The sequence below is a fragment of the Nothoprocta perdicaria genome, unplaced genomic scaffold (genome assembly GCF_003342845.1).
Source record: "Nothoprocta perdicaria isolate Ctin4 unplaced genomic scaffold, notPer1 scaffold_402, whole genome shotgun sequence".
NCBI lineage: Eukaryota > Metazoa > Chordata > Aves > Tinamiformes > Tinamidae > Nothoprocta > Nothoprocta perdicaria.
In genome coordinates this window covers 301,658-322,681 of record NW_020455647.1, presented here as the reverse complement: position 1 = coordinate 322,681, position 21,024 = coordinate 301,658, and the positions used below count along the sequence as shown (strand labels likewise).

The 21,024-nt window shown below is 37.6% G+C and overlaps 1 protein-coding gene across 1 annotated transcript; it reads left to right on the top strand.

The window, feature by feature from the left end:
* Positions 1-9: 9 nt before the first annotated feature.
* NDUFS6 (NADH:ubiquinone oxidoreductase subunit S6) lies at positions 10-7,323 on the top strand. Its single transcript, XM_026045600.1, has 4 exons — positions 10-151; positions 1,567-1,620; positions 5,131-5,253; positions 7,192-7,323. Exons 1-4 carry the CDS (start codon positions 20-22, stop codon positions 7,255-7,257), a joined length of 375 nt encoding a protein of 124 aa, XP_025901385.1. The 5' UTR covers positions 10-19; the 3' UTR covers positions 7,258-7,323.
* The last annotated feature ends 13,701 nt before the right edge of the window (positions 7,324-21,024 follow it).

The window sequence follows — 21,024 nt, the reverse complement described above, 5'->3', positions numbered from 1 at the left end:
GTCACGTGGCCGCCTCGACATGGCGGCGCCCTGGGCGACCTTCCGCCGTTTGGTGCCGTTGGGGCGCGCGTTGCCGCCGCTGCCGTTGCTGGTGCGGGCCTACGGCGTGCGGGCGTCGGCCACGGGCGAGCTGGTGACGCACACGGGGCAGGTGAGGGCTGCGGCGGCCGCTGCGACTCGCGGCCCGTCGCGTAGGTGGCGGGCGGAGCGGCCTGAGCCGCTCTGGGGGTGAGGGGGCGCCGTGGGGGGCCTTGTCCCACCCTTTGTCCCACCCTTTGTCCTTATGGAGAGCCCGAGGGACAGAAAGCTGCTTTCCGCGCGCATCGGTTAAGGTGTTTCGCTGCCCCCGGGCTGGGGGTGACCAGGACGCTCCTTTTCTGCTTTGAACGGGGGCCTCAGTTCAGCTGCAGGGTTTGCATCTTCTTGTCCTCATTCATTGCGTTCTTTGGACAAGGGTTTTTTTTTTTTTTTTTTGGCTGAGATCTTCTACGTGTTTCTCAGCTATGCTGCCTTGTGTTATGAAAAGCTACGTGTTTCGCAAAATTCGTCCTGTCTGCGTCCTTTCTGACTTCAGCAAAGTGTGACCTCCCGTGTGAATGGCTTCTACCTCTGTGTTTAATTTTATCTTAATTATGGGTTATAAGTTTTTATAGTGTTATGATTGAGAATATTTTCAGAAGAAGTACTTAGTGTAAATGATGGTTGAGTCTTGAGATAAATGAATATAGTGTTCATGAAAGATGGATAAAGCTTTTAGAAGGTTTAGAAAGCTTTTATTCATAGTTTTCTAAGTTGAGTATACGGATAGGATTTCATATGCACACCCTGTGGAAAGCAGGTTTTTGTAACAAAATGAAATGTTATTTTAGCTAGCACGCTTGTATCCTGAAAGTTACTGTTGTTGGATATTGCTTAAGGGGAAAAAAAAAAAGATATGTATGATTTCAGAAAGAGACCAGTTGGTAAGAACAGTCTCTTTAGTAGTTACTAAATATCTGAGTGCAGCTTTTGTCAGAGCTGGTAACTTGACAGATAGATGGGTACCTCTTGCAAGGGGTGGTTCTCTGCTTTCCGTTTCCTGCATCTGTTAGCTTGTGTGGCAGTTCTCATGCTTATATCTTGTCTGCGTTGCAGTTTTTGTTTGTTGGGGTTGGAGGGTTGGGTCAACTGAGCCTTCTACTGTAAAATGCAGTGTATTTCCTCCTGATACAGCTGTATTAATTCCATGAACAGGAGAGAATACTCCATTGGCTGTAGCTGCGTCATCAGGAGCTTCTTCTCACCTAGATCTCATCACAGAGAACTTCTTGTTACCTTTGTTGACACCACTGTCTCTTTTCAGCATGCTCAACTCTTGCTCCTTAGAGCACAATTTGTTACATTAAAAAATAAATTTTCTATTGTTTCTTGTCAAAAAAGAATTGTATAAACATGACTTTGCTAATGCCATCCCGTAGGCAGTAGGTACATTTGATGGCACATCTTGCCTTGATGTCACTCTAAGTCTTTGTGTTCTTTTTTCTGTTGTTGCTTTTTAAATGAACTGAAACTGATTTTATATTTCAGGTATATGATGAAAAGGATTACAGAAGAGTTAGATTTGTTGGACGACAAAAGGAGGTAACTCAGTCTGCTTTCCTTCAGGGAAGGCGGAGGAATGGTTTTGACATTTATGCTTGATACCAATGTCTTTGATATTGTCAAAGGTGATTTGGTTCAATAGAACATTTTAGGTATATATTTAGTGCCATCAGTATTCAGGAAAAGTACATACTTAAATGTTTTCCTGCCTTGGCATCTTTAAACAAACTGCCTAGGAAATGTTTATGAGGGCACTTCATTTTCAGAAACGGGAAGCACTTGCTGAAGCAGTGATATAACAAATGCAAAACAAGATTTAGTTTATTCTGAAATAATGAAACTTCAAAAGCAGAGCTTACCTACACTGGTTTTAGCCAAGCATGCTGTTCTGCGGTTGGCAGGTAAGCCTGTTGGTGTCAGTGGTGTGAGTATGTGAAAGTGCACATATAATTCTGATCATCAAACAGTGCAGATCTACCAGGGATCTGCTGGCTTGTGGGCGGGGAAATGAAGATTGTTGTTTTAACTAAATTGTATTTCCCACCACTTGAGTATCTGCTTAGGCTCTTAATGTTAATGGTAGAAGCCTGTGCTCATAATAGAGGCATTAAGCATATGATGCAATAGATTTTAATGCAATAAATATTCTCTAAGTTATACTGAACTAATTATGTAGATTTATTATTATTATTATTACTGCTTAATTTATGGTGCAGTATTGTGACTTTCATAAGTTACGTGTCCATGCTCCATGGCAAAGATAAGAGCTCTAAATAGGAAATAATTAAATGAAAATGGCACGAAGTTTCAGAACCCAGAGGTATGCCTCAGTAGTGGGAGGATGGGACATATGGGAGAATAGAGGCAATTTTCGCGTGAGAAAGTAAGCAACTTTGGTAACTGTAAAAAGCTTCGGCCTTGGCTTGCCGAAGTTGGCCTAATTGGCTCTAGATGTGTGTCACTGCCTTCATGAGCTTTATTATTTTATTTTATGTATTTTATTTTTGTTAGGTAATTGGAACACCACCTATATGTCAGGTACTAAACCACTTCTCAGTTATTCTTAGCAATGGAGTGTGTTTCTAGTCTTTGCCTTTAGGAAGGAGTTCCCTCAAACGTCATAAAACCTATTACTAGCAGTTAAGACAGTATCTGTAGTCTGAAGGTGCCTTGGTGTTAGAGCGAGCCTGTGACGTTTGCGCCTCTCCTTTCTCTGTTATTACTTCCCTCTAACTCCAGCGTGACCCCCTGAACCAAACCTAACTTCTTATGTAACCAGCCCGGCTTTAGCTGCTGGTCTCTGTCCCTAGTTCCCGTCTCGGGATGCGAGTGTCCTTGGAAGCAGAGCTGGGCCCTCGACCAGGGTTCTGCGCAGCCTCCCTGAGCAGCACCCTGCCTGCCCTGCCCCGCGGGCGCGGGTCCAGCTTTTGGGGGATATTGTTGCCTCAGTTCTGCCAGTCTAATTGTCTGGATAATGGAGTCCATGTGTTTCAACTGAAATCATTGTTCTCTCCGCTGCACACTTGAATGTTCAGAATCCCAAACTGGGGGATTAATGATCTCTGGCAACAGTCTAAGACAAGTTGCTATGAGAAAACTGAGAATAGAATAGTGGCTGTTAAACTCTATCTGTTGCGGCCAAAGTAGTGTAATCTTGTCCTTGTATAATCCTTGAAATGCCACAGAAACTAATGCTACATGACAGTTTCCACTTCAGCTCTATCCTTTCTGTTGTGCCAGTGCAGCAGTTGAAGCCATGAAATGAAGCTGACACCAGAGCTGATCTAGTTTAAATATAACCTTTTTCTTTCTTTCTGGGGTTTTGCAGCTGGGTCAGTTCCAAGTTTGATTTTTATCGCTCCGTCTCGTCTCATAGACAACGCGCTGGCGCAGGCGAGTAGGTGGGAACAAGCAGCAATGGGGCTGTCAAGTGGCACTACTGCCCAATGAAAAGTTGCTCATTGGATTTTGTGGGGTAAGAAGTGTTGTGTTGGGATGTGCTTAGGAAAAAAGGCCCTTCCACAAACTCCTGCCATCCTTTACTGGAAAGGACATAACATATGGACCCACTTTTCTCTCACAGGTTTTTCCTGTGATGATTTAGTCTTTCTATAGCACATTTTCTCTACAAACTCCTGCAGTGTTGCTTAGTAGGTTGAATTGTTAAAAAAGTTACAGTTGAACTTGAGACTTGCCTGCCCTTCTCTCCACAGATGTTTGTAGGATTAAGAAATAAGACTGGATTTGAAAGAGTGGAGCTCTATTTCTAATTTTGAAACAAAGATGCACCAAGGTGTTAACTCCTGTCTTTAGTGTGAGAGGAAGGAAGCAAAATGTTGACCATTAAGAAAAACGTGGTAAAAAATCCTTGTAAGTTGACTAAGGTTGTGTATGCCTTGTATCCTATAGACCCAAAGTCATGGGATTATTAATGCTGTCCGTTTGTTTCAAAAATGAAAGTTAACAAAACTTTTTTTTTCCTATCAAATTTAGGAAAAGAAAATGCATTAATAAAACTAACATTTCCAGTGCTGTGGCAAAATTGTGAAGATTTGGAGAAAGAATCTGAAGTTACTGTGTACTAGAATCACCACTATAGTCCTTAGGGATTCATTTAATGGACGCTTAGTTATCTTATGCTTTTTTCTTAGCGTCTAGTTTTCAGTGAAGATGCCAGCATCTTTGTGAGCCCAGTGCACAGGGCAGCAGGTAGTGCCTTCTTGGGCTTTGTGTAATACTTCGTGTTTGCGTATGTACTAAACTGCCTTTGAAATTAGCTGCCCGCCCTGGAGTGTTTTTGTATAGGACGGTAGTGGTGGTGTGGAGATGATTGCTCAGTGCTGGTTCTGAGCTATTTGGAAGAAGTTGACATAAATGAATGAGGAAAAACACGGTGGCTGATTTAGTAGGTTCCTGCTTAGGCCCAAGTTATGCTATAACAGACCTAACACCATCTAGAAATGGTTGCGTTTATTGCAAGTTTAGTAAATGTGCCAGGAAGTGTCCCTACTATGGATTTGTAGACAGGCATAGTAATGTTTATGGGTTTGTTTTCTTTTCATTGTAACTTTGAACAATTTGCATTTTTAAACTGTTGTTATGTGCCAAGTTGATGATTTACATGTCACAATGGAATTATGTGCGTGAAGAGGGGCACTAGATTATCTGACCTTACTTGTCCCGCTATTATTTGGAGTCTTTTGCAATTTCATCACCTAGTCACTGAGGTACAATACAGAGGCAATGATGGTTAAATGTCTTTTGTTCTTGATTTCTCGTTCCTGCTCCGCTCGTTGCTGAAACTGCTTAGGTTGCATTGTAAGCCTGAGCACTGATGTGATCCATGTTTCAGGCCAGGGGGAATATTTTTGCAGAGCTAAAAATGATGGTTTCACTGATTTTGTTTATAGAGCAGTCCTAAGAGCTATTACAGCTGCAGAGGAGGAGGAAAGAAACATATGCAGCTTGGGGAGGCAGTAAACAGCAATTACCTTTCCTGATCCAACAGAATGCATCTCAAGAGCTTCTTTTTTCCTTTCTGCCTTACAGGTAAACAGGAATTTTGCAATTGATTTAATAGCAGAGCAGCCTGTGAGCGAAGTTGAAAGCCGAGTGATATCGTGCGATGGTGGTGGTGGAGCTTTGGGACATCCTAAAGTGTACATAAACTTGGTAATGTCTTTGCTCTTTATATAGAACATTTGCCATCATAATTTTCATTTGTAAGATATTCTACTTTGTTATATAGTTGATATATTTTTATATGTTTATATAGTTAATATAGTTTATATGTTAGTTTAATGTGTAACCGCCTGAGATATTTTATCTGACGTTTAATACAACATTAAGATTTCTACCCAGAAAAATTAGATGGTTTCATTTGAAGTTATCAGGATATTTTTGCACTTGATTTGGTTTCGTTTGATAGGTCAGTCAGATTTTAGGGAGAAGGAAGTGAACTAGGAAGCAATATGTCAGAACAAGCAGTGCCTTGTAAGTAACAATAACATGCTTGCTGTGTTTTGAGATGCTTGCTTTGATTATCTAAATGTCACTATGTAAATTGAGGATGCATTTGAAATTTTCTTAGGAATGTGTGTTTTATTTTGAATTTTGCGAGTTTAGTACTTTTTGGTTTTTCTTTGTGTGGGAAGCTCTTCAGTCTTTGGGAATCTTTGGTAATTCTGGAGATTTAAAGCTTCCACCATGGTCAGAGAATAGTTGAAGAATAAATGTTTCATTTTTTTCCCTATTTACTGTGACATTCATGATACAATTTTTAGTGTATTTGTAAGGAGTAAGAATCTTATAACTATTGATGAATTTGATAGACTTCAAGAGTGGCCTGATACTTTGTTCCTGTTCTTTCTTCTCAGGCAGACCTTGAGTGAATATAGCAGTTAAAATCTTTGCTTACTCACCTCAGCTTTGGCATTTGCTTAATAGCCAAGTAAATTGTGGGAGAGAAGTGATGTCCTTTAATGTCACTATTGTTGCAGCTCCCAACTTTAATAAAAAAGAAAAACACTCCTATTTTGAACAAATTAAACACTTCATATTCTTCAAAATCAAATGATCTCATGAAGCTTGTTAACCATAGTCCTGGAAATTAACTTTTAAACTGCTCTGCCTTCCTGTTGAAGTGACTTTGTTTCCCTTGGCTTGAGCCAAGAGCACTTTCTGAAGAATGCTCTAATTTTTGTGACTTTTAAGATTTATTACTATTATTGTTAGAGTTCAAGTTAAAGATGTCTTGGTAAGGTTTCTGAATTATATTGTCCTCAAACACAGAAAATAAGACTAGGTCAACTTGCTTCTGCTAGTCCTAATGATTTAAATCTAGAATTGGATGAGGAGGTAGTTTTGATAGGTCAATTCTGATCTTGTTTTAAGGAAGGGAAAGTGTAAGTTCACTTAATGTCATGACTAAGAATCGTGCTGCTAAATCATAAAAGGCTTCGTAGTGTCTGTCTTAATATGTCAGAAAGACAAGAAAGCTGGGCAGAACTACAGCAACAGCCTGGAGTCGGGTATATTTCTAAATTAAAAATACAGCAGCAACAAAATTCTTACCCTTAGCCAAGAAGAAAAAATTCTGTACTGTAGTGTCTGCTACTGTTCTCCAAACCTCTTCTTTGGGATTTTCTCTCAGATTCCTCTTGAATATTCCTCTGTTCTAGAATGGGAAGTTCACGTTCCTGGCTAAAAGTCCTGTCTGGGTATAACCTGGAAGATGCCAGGTCCTGTTTTGTATTAAAATAATTATGAAACAATCCTTTCAGAACTGTGAAACAGATGCGACTGAGCTGACCTAAGATGTCTAGTTTCCCTTACAGTTGGAAAGAACTCATTTGGAACAACTTTGAAATGATATTAAAGTGTGACAGAAGTAAAAAAGGCAACTGCATGTGGTAGAGAAATCAAGAATGAACCTCCTACTGCCTTCTTTTACTTCCAGTGTTTCAAGTAATATTCCGCTATGCACTTCAGTTTTATTGAGCCTTTTTAAGATGGCACATGTAAATAAATGAAATTCTGTAATTTTTATAAACTGTATTCCATGTAAAATTAAACCAATAATTTTTGTATTTTTTAATTATTATTTTTCAGGACAAAGATACAAAAACTGGAACGTGTGGCTACTGTGGACTTCAGTTTAAACAGCAACGTCATTGAAAGATCATCCCTGCATATGTGCAGATACTTGTTGAGATGATGTTTAACTATTAATAAACAATATGTTTAAAAACCCAAAGATCGGAGTGGCATTTGACTGTAACATTTTGATTTGCAATAGCATGGATTTGTATTCTTTTCAGCACTAGAATTAGGTGCAAATGTTTATTGGGAGGTGATTATACTAGGTACGTGCCTTCTAACTTCCACAGTGTTAATTTGTTTGTTGCTTGGTGTCTGTAGCTATATTCAAAAATAGAAGCAAAGATGATGTGATGGTCAGCACTGCAGTACTTATGGGCATGTTTCCCAGAAACAAAACTGTCATCCCTGAATTAGCTAACTGCCCTTCCTATTCCGTATAAAAATAAACAGTGCCTTAATTGGACTCGGTGTGAGCAGAGGAACTAGCAAAGCAGATGCACATGAAGGGAGAGGACAGAGGGATTTGCTCTCCAGCTGAAAGGATTAAAGTATAGATATCAGATTCTTCTCAAGCTTCACAGCCTTGAAACCACTTTCTGAATTAATCTTGTAAGACTCAAGAAAATAATTGTTGTTTCATTATAGGTAACCTCCTCAGCTCTTCTAATATAGATAGCTCAACAATTAGAGCAGGCTGGTGATGTAGCACCACCAAGCCTGAAAGAGACTGGTTGAAGGACATTAATATAAGCATGACTCTCAGTGAGGACGTGTGTATGAAGGAGATTCTTGTCATTAGTTTTTCCTCCAGGAGTTTTAATCTTTTGTCATTTAAAAAAAAAAAAAAAAAAAAAAAAAAAAAAAAGGCTAGTGATGGAACCTTGCAATAATTACTTCTTGACTGAAGTTGAAGAGGGCAGGCAGTATATATTGCTTATATACTAAGTTTAACTTAAATTGATTTAGTGGTATCACACTGAACCAATTTAGGTATGCTTATATCTGGTTAATTTTCTTGTGTGAATTCATAGGCGGATTCGAACTAATATAATCAGACTTAAAGCAAGATCTGAACTATTTGTAGAAGCTTTGTGTCCTGGGGCTGTTGCTGCAATTGCTCACTTACGTGTCCATCCTTCTTTTTTTTTTCTTTTTTTTTTTTTTTCTTCCATCCCACTCTCTGTGAGGGTCTGATTTCTCTATCTGCTCTCCTTTCCTTCCTTCTTTCCATTTCTGCTTTCAGGAATCATCTGGCTGGCCCTCAATTTATTCTTTGAAATAATGTAGGAGTGGTATGAGAGTCATGTGTTGTAAGTTCAGTTTAGGTTACTGAGCCGTTTTCTATAAACTGGATACTCTTATGATCATACTACAAAGTAATCTACAAAGTAATTACTTGAGCTTGCAAGTTGTATCTTTACAAATGGAGTTGTTTGCCCAGAGTATCTTGTCTGACACTTTTCTCTTACCATGTTCTCATACGGTCCTTGCACTGAGATCAGAAACATGTTACATGTTGTCATCTTCTTGGATCCTTTGATTTTCTTATAAATAATATACCTGCTTGGATCCCTACTGTTCATAATAAATTAACAATATTTAAATTGGTGCTGCATCTGTTGAAGACAAATTCCATCCCACTTGTCTCACCTCTGGAATGCTCTTGGATATTCTCCTGAAACTACTTGTGGAGCTATTGACAACCGTTGGTTTGTCAATGGTTGGTTTCTCTATTTGATTTTTTGGTAATTTCCATAGGAAAACTCTGGACGTGATTACTAAGCTCTTAACTCTTTCTTGTCCTTACACCATGTACTTAACTGTGTGGCTTATTATCTGGAGCTCTGCCAGAAAGGACTTTGAGTTGCACCATCCACATACCTGGATGTGGATACCTGGTGGTTATAAGCAATGATATTTGAAAATAGATGTATGAACACATCTGTTCCTAGTACGTGTAAGTTCTTATAAGCAGCATTACAGTATTCATAGAATCCTTAAGGTTGGAAGGGATCTTTAGAGATCATCTAGTCCAACCCACTGCACATGCAGGGTCGCCTAGAGCGTGTGGCACAGGGCTGCATCCAAGCAGATTTTAAAGATCTCTAGAGAAGGAGACTCCACAAGCTGTCTAGGCAGCCTGTTCCAAGTATTCAGTGAGCAAACTCCAACTGGAAAGTGATATGGAGTAAAACTTTCAAGCTCAGATACTCTCAGTCATTCTGTTTTTTTATGGATTGTTCAAGACAGACTGGGGCTGTAGTGTTACTCCACTTACCAAAGTGGAATCTGTAATTTATACTCAGTCGTGATGTAAACATGAAGTGTTCTACATGAGCGTGGAGTTAGTCTTTACAACTATCTTGTCCTCTATCTTTGCCTAAAAAAAAAAAATTAAAAGCTGTTTTTGATTTTAGTAACTGCTGCTTTATTAAGCCTTTGGTGAAAATCATGATATATTTATCTTCCAAAACATCTATAGACCAAGTGTCCTAATAGTTCTCTATCAACTAATAAATATAAAAACTAACAAAAATATCTAAAATATACTAATATTATAAAAAAAAAACCTTAATAACTAAAATGAATCTACAAGCCAAGTTCTATTTACTCACAAGAGCACAAAGCATTGCTGTGTTTGGCTATGGTACATTATGCAAGTACACATTATTAAAGCCTCTTTCAATCATATAGCACCTAAACATGCTCTGGTAGTTGCTTTTGTGGCAGGCTTCTCAAAATCAGCAATGTCTCTCTTTCGTACTCTGACCTGTCACTTTTCCTATAGTACTGTGACAAGTGTGGTATAAAATAACAGTAGGAATGTTTGGTTCTTTGATGTCTATGTCGGCAACATCTTTTGGCGTTCTCTCCAACATCAGCCTTTGTGTTGATTGAGGGTTAATTGAGAGGTAATTGAATCTTTCTGCAATCTTTGAGTAATTTGTCTAATATTAAAGGCATTTAAGATTTTCTTCTGGACATGTAAGTTCTTCAAAACATGTCTTTCTTACTGAAAATTTCATTTGCAAGAAATTGTTGAGTAAGATAGTCCTTCGTGTGCAGGAAGGAATCCTTGAAGAGGGGAAGGAGGAAAAGCTGTTTAAGTAGTTGATTAGAATTGTGCAAGTACCTTAATCCTTGGACTGTGGAATGTTCCCTGAAAGCTTTCCTATTTTACAAATAGTATATATATATATATTTATATTTCTGAGGCATCAACTGCTGAAAGGAAATGTGAAATGTTACTGAGATGTTACTGTTTGTAAACACGTTGGGGTACCAGTGATGTTGTGGATCCATAAATTATCATATAGAATGAGATCAATAGCCTTTAAACACCTCTTTATTATATTAATGTTAAGTTATATTAAGAAATATTGAGGTGATGTTATGCTTATAGATCTAAATCTTACTCTATTAAATAATGTTCTGAATTTTGTGACCTAAAACAATAGGAAAAGGGACCTTGGCTTTGATGCATTTAGGTATACAACTGTAAGTTTCGTAAGTTCATTGAGTGGGTAGTGAGACCAAAAAATAGCTTGTCTTTGGCAATCTATGAGTAAGTACAGAATGTGCACCAGGTATGTACCAAGGATAAATATTTTGGTTAATAAATTTGCTTTAAATACTAAATTATCTATGTTGTAATGAAGAGATATGGGCAGTACGGCAGTGTGATTGAAGAGTGGGATCCGTCTGACATTACTGTAGTCTGGAGCACATGAGTTGGGGAGACAGAACAGCAGAAATGAAAGTATGTCACAGAGAAAACTTCTTCTTCAAAAGTATATTGTGTAGGACCAGGATCCCACTGCTGTCCTGTGCACCACAGCCCTTTGGGGAGAGAAGGGGCATGGACAGATTTACCAGCAGATGTGTTGCTTCTGTACAGATGCATTTCTAAGGACTTTGAGGGTGGTGGTTCTTGGACTCGGTGCCTGTGAGTCAGTCAGGTCTGATGAACAATGGTGCTTTCAAGCTAGATAACATCAGTTTCTTAAATTTTGGCTGGGAGGTGGGATAGGCCCTATTTATATTTTAGGGAAGAAGGAAAAGGAAGTTGCATTTATTTATTTATTTGAAAGGAACAATAATTGAGTTGGATGTTTTTACTCACTTTAGCAGAAAGATTACTATCATTATCTGTACAGTTACAGATTTATTTTTATTTTTTTTTTTTTTTGGCCTATGTTCCTAAACAACCTTGCTGTAACCAAAGAAAAGTGTAGCATCAGGGGCTAATATACAATGGAGCTAATGTACAACTGGGTCTTGCAATGACTTTGGGATGCTTATTATAGCATAGGCAGAAATGGCAGTGGTTTGTCTGCGCATAATGAATCTGTGCTCATAAAACTCTCTTCAACTTATTTTTAAGTGACCGACCATTTTTAAGGGGAAGAGGTGGGTAGTAAGATTAATTTTCTAATTGGTTTATTTTGATAGTAAAGAGAAAGATACTGTAATGAATTATCCAAACAACTTATAAAATGGGAGAGGAAAAGAAAAGAGGAAGGGAAATTAAAGTATTAAAGAAAAAAAACAAGGCAAATGGGACATACTTAAACATTGTGATACATGTAGGTCTTAGCTTCATGGATGAAATTGAGCTTTGAGCTGAATTATACAAAGATGAAATCTTAGGATCTCAGTGTTTCCTTATTATTATGTAGATCTAAGAATTATTATTTATAGCTCAGTGTTTCCATATTATTAATATTTCCATAAGAAATATAATCTGAAAGCTTAGCAGTCAAGAAAGCAAATCTACATTAGGAATTATTAGGAAAAGATTAGAGTATGAAACAGAATACAGTCTGCTTCTGTATTGTGTATCTCAGCAGCTCAGTCAGGAAGGACCGAGTAGAACGGGACACTTGCTTCCTCTATTGTATCCTTGGGATACAATAGATACAAAATCTTGAGTGATATAAAAAAGTAGGATCAAGATTGACTGTTTTAAAGTTTAAATTTTAAATCTTTATCCTAATCTGTTTCTTTGGGGAAGATTTAGTCAGAATCAAAAAAAAAAAAAAAAAAAAAGGTAAGGAAATTTTACTTGATTGTTCTAGAGGTGGGACTGAGTGGGAACATATTGGCTTAAACTTTTTGTTCAGAGGAGAACTATAAATTTAGTGCTATAAATGCGCAGTATATGTATTGTGAAAGGCTGAAAGACAAAGAAAAGGAAAATGGAACAACTATAATGTCCATAAATAAGGCCAATAACAAATGAAATATTTTAGGATTGGAGAAAAGGTTTATTGTAGGAGTGGCAATATTATCAGTAGTGATCTAAAAAGAAGGAAGAATTGAAAGATGTCTGTTATATTATGTAATTGTCCCATAGGAATCAGCAAAATAATTTCCGGTGATAGACATTCAAGGGTTTGCTCTGGGGTAGCTGCTAAATTTAGACATTTTAAAATAGGCAAGTCCACATAATTAGTTTCAACAGAGCTGTCCAATGAGCTTCCTGGATCATTAATGTTGATTTTTGATAAGCTCTGGAATATTGGAGAAAGAAGACAAAAACCAGCTAATGTGCCAACATTCAAAAAGGGTAAAAGGCATGACCTGGATAATTACATGTCTGTCAGCTTGACATCACTTCTGGGCAAAATAATAAGGGACCCAATTAATAATGAATTAGAGAAGTGTTGTATAATTAGTGCCAATCAACATGAGTTACAGGAAAACGAGACCATGCTAAGCTGGCATGGTGTGGTTTCGATGACATTAGAAGTAGTGGTTGATAAGAGCTAAAAGTGTTAATATAATATCCCTGGATTTGTGAATAATAACTCTAGTTCTCCCTGTGATTTTGATTCGGAAACAGAAGTCTTGTGAAATCAAGCAGCTACAATTTACATGTATTACATGTATTAAAGGGTAGCTAATTCTTAGGTGTGAAAATGTCAGTGTAAAATGAAGATCATCCCTGAAAGGATGCTTTTCTGTTGCACTCCTTGTGGCTCACTTTCTCAAGCTGAAGGCACTTAACTTACCAGCCTCCAAAGGAAACCTGTAATAGCTACTGCTGATTTGCTGAGTACTGAAAGGGTGAGGGATTGGTATTTACCAAGGAGCAAATCCTCCTCTTCTAGGAAGAGAATTAAGCAGTGATGCTGCTTACTGCCACTTACCCAAAGCTGGCACAAAGCTGAAGGTTTCAATACAATGAAATTCAGGGAACAAATAAAATGCAGTTCATATTTGTAGAAAAAGATGTATTCTGTGAAGTGACAACTGTAATAACCAGTTACATTTTTTTTTTGTTAACCAGTGAGCTGCAGTTTTAATGGCTTCAGATAACATGAAATATTGATTATTATATTGTACATTTTTTTTCCACAGATAACTAGATGCTTAAAATTTTTCAAGTCAGGACTATGTCTTAAATTTTTGTGAACTTTGGAGGAATTTGGTGTTAGCACATTTGTCACATGAATTCTGTTTCCAGTTCATTCCAGTTCATTAGCTAATGTGGATAAATTTTCTCTGCAGTTCTGTATACATGAGGTTAAGGGATGATTTGATCAGGGTCTACCAGAAAGAAAAGTTTGATAATGAGCTCTGCAGTTTAGCTAAAAATAAAGGTAAGATTTTATGACTGGGAGCTACTGTCACGGAAGTTCAGGCTGGAGAAAAAGAGGTTTTGCAGTGAGTATCATATTACCAAGGATTGCAGTAGACTCTGCAGCATTGCTGACTTTAGTTTCTAGTCTGGTATAAATTTCTAAAACATGTTTTAATTGAAACAAGACTATAATCTGGACATGATTATTGGCTGTGCTACAAAGGTAATTAGATCATTCCAATAGTCTTTTCTCAATCTATAGTAATTAAATGCATAACAAGCCAAAGAGGCGCTGGTGTTATTGAACAGTGGTGACGTTAGAAAGGCGTTCTGTTCAGTTGCTCAGGTGTTCAGTTGTGTGAGGAGTGGAGACTTCCCCTGTGGTTTCACAAAATCTGGCTTTATATAAATGTGGACAAAGACCAAATCTCAAATCCCGAAGTTTATTGTGGTATGAAGTTGTCATTGCCTGGTCAGTGCTCAACAAAGCCATACAAAACAAAATAAAAGTTTCAGCTCTAGGATGCAGTTAGAGAATTTGCTATCTTGGTGTCTGATCTCACTTTTTTTTGTTAAAATGACAGGTCCATTAATTACTTTGGGAGAAGAAAATCAAATATGCTTGCATTCAGATTTTTGTCCTATCTTCAAAAGTCTACTGCAATTTTAATTTGTCAGGATGTCTTTGATAGTGGTCCTGCTATAATATCTGACTCTGAAATGAAAAGGCTTGCAGTTTTCTGAGCTTTCTTTGCCCTTTTAAAATGCCACTATAGGTTACAGTGGCAACTCAAGTTTTCCTTGTTTTTTGGTGAACATAGAATCATGTATTGTATAAAAACATCCTCAAGAACAGTCACAGAATACACTGTTTACTGTTTAATCTGATTTTTATGCTAAGTACTGTAAATTGTCTCCTCAAAAATGTCTCAACTTTAGGACTTCTAAAACAATATTAAGTGAATTTCACGTAAAATATCAGTGTGAGAATATAAGTGGAAAAAAATATCATTCATATCAATGTGAAGGATAATTAGAAGGCTTTTTAAAGTATATTTGTAACAGAGATTCCTTGGTAGTTGAGTGGACTACATTAAAGAGAGAGAAATGCCAGTAATATTCAAAAAAGGCAAAATATTTAATAAATAATGTCCTGTGATTGGAAAGCATAAGCACATGCATAATACGTTTATAATAAGTGATGATGGAATATGTTCTATTCCACAAGTAAATGGAAAGGATACTACACATTATTCTCAAGATAGATCAGATATTTTAACTTACAGAGCGACTGAAGAGTGTTCAATGTGCTGATATGGACAAACCTAACCTCCTAGGACACAGACAAGTTTTCAGGAAAGCTGGAAGAAAGACTGATATTTAAAAATGATAAATGAAATAGTTGTTGAATGCATCTTTCTGCTGATTCTTATTGTATATTATACTACTTTTTATGTACTGTATCCTATAACCTCTTTGTTATCTTTTGCAAGATTTACAGTTTGAATTTTTTTTCTTTTTTTCATACATCACACTCAGTCCTTTTTCAACATCTTAATATGATTACCTATACTGGATATAATTACTTGGCCTTATTTCCACTGCATTCAGAAATGAAATAGCAGAGATAAAATCTCCTGTGCATACAAAAATTGCACTCACTTTCTTAGATAGTCCAGCACTGGGAGTATGCTAGTCCCACAGGCTGGGTGTCTGCTGTGCCCCCTAAATCTTCAGTTGTTGCTTTTTAGGATGATCTTGTTGTTGTTGTTTGTTTTTTTTAAATTTTGTTTTTCTTTTTGGGGAGTAAGTTTATTTTTTGTTTGGAGACGTTTGATTCTCTTTTGGTTTGTTTGTTTGCTTTGGGGGAGGAGGGTTTTGTGTTTGTTCTGTTTGTATGTTTGTTGAGGAGATTGGTGGATTATTTTGTTTTGTAGGCTGTTGGGTTTTTTTGGGCCTTGATAGATTAGTTAAGGTTCTGTGTCTCTATTCTGCTAGAAACCATCTTTTCTGTGAATTGTGTTTGGGGAAATTACTGGAGCAGAAGGGGAAGTGTTGTAGGAAATACCTATTTACTTTCATTTTACTCTCTTATCCAGAGATTGCTGGACTTTCCAGACTTTTTTTTTCTTTTTTCTTTTTTTTCCCCTCTGATCTAGGGATCATCTACTGTATAGAACAAAAAATAAAGAAGATTTAGATCGTTTCATCTCTAGATGACTTTGAAAGTATCCTCAAGAAGAGTTAGATGCTACTTCAGATGCAGGTGTTTTCCTGCAAGGCCAGTGAGTTTCTGCTTTGTTTGCTGCAACACGGCAAAACGTCTGCAGGAGGATGGACTGTTGAATTGCCTTGCTCTGTCAGCACGAACTTGGTTGTGGTGTAATGATCCCTGCTACCAGGCATTTGGTTCTCTGACATATCTCTGGACTCTTTATATAAAAGTACTTTGTGTATGTGTGCATCTCCTATGTGTGCATGTCTCCTATATAGGAAATATAGATGTCTAAATTAGCACTGTGATTTCAGGACTTGGAAAAGGGCATGTAATTTTTATATGTCATAATGTTGAGCATTATAAAGTCCCTATGGATCCTGCCCTAATTTTCTAAGTAAGGTCTTATGTCAAGAAAAGTTTCATCTTCCCATTTTGCATTCTCCTTTGAGCACTTCATGCCAATTAAACAGTGGCACTGGAGTGCATGAATAAAAACTATGTTAACTGGTCATTAGGTGAACATAAAATAATTATATTCTTAGATCTGTTTTTATTTACCTCCTCTTCTACTTCTGCACTGTCTTCATTTGCTATTACTCAAAACGAGGGCTTGTCTATATGGAGATTCATAAAGTATGTTTTACAAATTCATTGATATTATTCCATGTTGGTAAACCTTAACTTAGTTGCAAAGTGATCATGATGCAATAATTTGTTCATTGTGAAGGAAGGTTGAAGAAGACTTACCTCATATGGGTAGAAATATGGATATGCATATATTAAAGAGAATGGAAAAAGTAGAATAACAATGATTTAATCCTTTCGTTTTGGATTACTTGACAGTGAAGCCAAAGAAAGTCACGTTGTCATCTCATCACTCACAATCTTGTGGTATTATCTGAAATGTTTCATGTATCATTCATTACAGCAGGCAGATAAACACAAGGATGTGGTTCACTTTAGTAATGAGCTCCTTAAGTGTTGTTTGGTTAGGTAACTTAATAGTTTATTCTTAAATGTCCTTTTCTTTTATCTTGAGACGTCATAAATTAAAGTGACCTAAAATATTTCAAGTTCTTAAATTCTTCTTGCCAGCAGGTCATCTGTGAAATATTTTCTGTCTTTTGTTGCTTTGGAATTTAAAAAAAAAAAAAAAAAAAAAAAAAAAAAAAAAAAAAAAAAAAGTGCTGCACAAGTTTTGAGCACATATGAGAATTACAGTACATCTCCTGGGATCAATCTGAGATTCTTTACAATGTTTACCAAGAAAAACTGTTTTAACTCATATAATCTCTACCTCATTATAATGTTCCACCTTAAAAGTACTAGCACTTATAAATAAATCTTTGCTTAAGCAAGTGGTAAGGGACATGAAAGCAGAAACAAAGGAGAATTAGAGGCTTTACTGGGTTAAAGAAAAGAAGTAGAAGAAAAAGAGTTGGGGTGTTTTTTGAGTGTGTGGGGTTTTTTTTTTCAGCTAGCCTGTGGAAATATGAGAAAATGTGATGTATGCTAAGTATTCACTGCTAAACTTTTGCTCTACAATAACTATAAACGCCATGCTTGCCATGTTCAATGCAATTTCAGTATTGACAGTAAGTGTAATTTGTCATCAAATGCTATTTCTATTTGATATTCAAAGTGTATGCATCAGTGTTTGCCCACGCTTTTTTTTTTTTCATAGTATAGAAAATATCTGTACCTATTAAATGGAGGTCTTAGGAGCTATTCAAGACCAGATGCAAATAGGAAAACTTGGTCCTTCTTCATAAAGAATCTGAGGAAATAAATTTTGGTCCAAATGTTGTTACAGAAGTTTTGTACAAAAGGAAGTGAATCAAGGCAAAATACCTTATAAGGCTACCCAGGGAGGTTGTGGAGTCTCCTTCTCTGGAGATCTTCAAAACCAACCTGGATGTGACCTTGTACCATGTGCTATAAGTATCTCTGTTTGAGCAGGGGGTTGGACTAGGTGATCTCTAGAGGTCCCTTCCAACCTTAACCATTATGTGAGTCAGTGTGTGTGTGACATGTGTGCAACATAACTCTTTTATTAATGTTTTGTGGTCTGCCTGTTGACAGCAGTGACTGGAACTGGCAGCTGCTAGAGGCAGAGCAGGGGTACTACACATTACTTAAATCTGATCATAGATTAGATTAGACCAATGTTCTTCTCTTATATCCCTCTCTAAGATGCAAAACATCCTCAGACAGTACCAAAATAAAGCAAAATATTTATGTTCCAAACAATGAGTTTGCTTTGAAATTTTTCCTCCTGGAGTTCACACTTTCTTGGCATTTTATCATCTATGTCAAGTACATTAAAAAAAAAAAAAAAAAAAAGCAGTAATGTAATCTTGAACAAAAAATTTTCTAGTCATGAACTTGCCAAAAAGCAATTCTGCTACCGTTAACAAATGCCTTGATTTTTAAAAAATGTGATGTCAGAAAGAGCTTTTGCCACTTGTGCAAAAAAATGTCTTCAGAATTGGCTAATGTGTAAATTCTGAGGCCTGGGAGATGTGTTAATGGCTTAACATACCTTTGACTTACAGGAATTTGCATTGGTCTTTGCAAGAAGATTTGGTTATACATCTTCTGCTCACTAGTATTATTACTCATGGACATCACTGCATGAGTTAGCCTTGTAGGTCTTGTGTTTTTTCCATCCAAGGCAACATGATAAAATCTCTCATGTTTGCTCATGGAGTGCACTAGGGGTTGAATAGATCACAAATATAGGCTTTGTTTGGGTTGGAAAAAAGTCCTTATTTCTAGTCTATCTAGGTTAAGTGCTTGAAAATTAGTTGACAATAGCCTTTAATCTACAGAGCCTAAGCTGATGCCTTGGATATCATTTGACAATGATGGTGTTTCAAGGGGAGGGATACAAGAGAATAGAGTTCTTGTAGGCCAGGATCAGTCTGAATTGGATCTGAGAAACATCATCTCCACTCAATTCCTAAAGCGGGAAACGGGACAAAAAGTGGGATTTTGCTTCAGTATTTGCCAAGGGCAGCCATCTGGAATCCCAGACCCTAGAGACAAGAGAAGAAGTAGGGAGAGAGGAAGACTTGCCCAAGGTAGAGGAAGAGTGGGTCAGAGAGCACTTAGGGAAACTTGATGCCCACAAATCCATTGGCCCTGATGGGATGCACCCCAGAGTGCTGCGTGAGCTAACGGACATTATTGCAAAGCCACTCTCCATCATCTTTGAAAGCTCCTGGAGAACATGGGAGGTGCCTGAGGACTGGATGAAAGGCAATGTCACGCCAGTCTTCAAAAGGGACGAGAAGGAGAACCAACTACAGACCAGTCAGTCTCACCTCCATCCCTGGGAAAAGTGATGGAACACCTCATCCTGGCTGCTGTCTCCAAATACATGGAGGACAAGAAGGTGCTCAGGAATAGGCAGCATGGATTCACCAAGGGGAAATCGTGCTTGATTAACCTGATAGACTTCTATGATGGAATGACTAGCTGGGTAGATGAGGAGAGGATTATGGATGTTGTCTATCTGGACTTCAGCAAGGCTTTTGACACCATCCCTCACAGCATCCTCCTGGGCAAGCTCCAGAGGTGTGGAATGGATGAATGAATGATGAGGTGGATTAAGAACTGGCTGGAAGGTAGAGTTCAGAGAGTGCTGATCAGAGATGCATAGTCTAGTTGAAAGCCTGTAGTTAGTGTTGTCCCCCAGGGGGTCATTCCTCGGTCCAGTCCTGTTCAATTTATTGAATATGTCCTGTGCCACATGTTCTAGGTGACCCTGTGTGTGCAGTGGGGTGGACTAGATGATCTCTGAAGTTCCCTCCCAACCTTAAGGATTCTATGATTCTATGAAAAAAGATGGTAATTGTTTGGAGATTCCTGCCATCTCATGACTGCTTTGCTGGAGCTTGCTTTAGAGAACATAATCTGTAACAATGCCAAAGGCCTTATTAACAGTAATATATATCCTATCTTTCCCCCCGCAATCTACTAGGCTAATTGAAAGAGGAAGTTAGTTTAATTAGGTCTTGGCAAAACAGTGCAGATTTTTAAATTTATTCTAGGTGCTTGCAAATACCTTATTTAATGACTTTCCCAGTAACTTACTAGGGATAAAAGTGGGGATGGTTTATATATAGTTTCTGACATTGTCTTTCATAAAAGTAAGGAAATAAATGCAGAGAGATTCTGTGTTTGTCCTTTGTAATTTTCCAGGATAACTGATAATGATTAGGATATTACTTTGGCCAGTTCCTTAAGTGCTCTAGGATTATTATTATTATTATTATTATTATTATTATTATTATAAAAACCCTCTATGCAATACAGTCAGGTTTCCAAGAAATAGTTTACAGTAGCCTAGGCAGGTGTCATCTGATGCTTTCTTGGTCTCATATTGTTTTGAAACCATTTGCTCTATGCTCATATCACTTTTCACTATGTATGTTTACCTGGTTTTGGTGAGATGAATCAATATATATTGCCCGGGGGCTTTATAGGTGTGGGTATCCAATGAGATATTTCTGAATGGACTATGGGAAAAATAAAGGTGTAATGAGTGGATGGAAGTGTCATTTGGGAGTACAGTAGTGATGCAGAATGTTAAAGTAGGGGAAGAGTTATTCTCTTCTTTCCAAGTAATATGCAGACTCATTCCTTGACAGGAAGCTCACTAGCAACTTTTGCAAGCCCAGAAGGCTCTCCTATCAATACACTACTTTCCATCAATTTTGGAACTATTTTGCGTTTTTTGGCTAAATGCCTTGTTCTCTTCTTGCTTTCCCTCACCCTGCAAACACAAGTATGGTACATAAAAAGGCTAATCTCTGCTTCTCATTCCCAGGTACACACCACATGCTGAAGGCTCCAAGCCTCTGATACTATAAAGGGTAGATGCTGCATAGGGATAATCAGCACCCTTTTTGCCTCAATTTTATCTTAAATTGTTGTTGCAAGTCCACCTTAAAACCACTGCATGATATTTTTATTTTTCATTGATTTATCTTTTTAGTTGTGTCGTGGATATAGATCCTCTTGTTATTTCTAT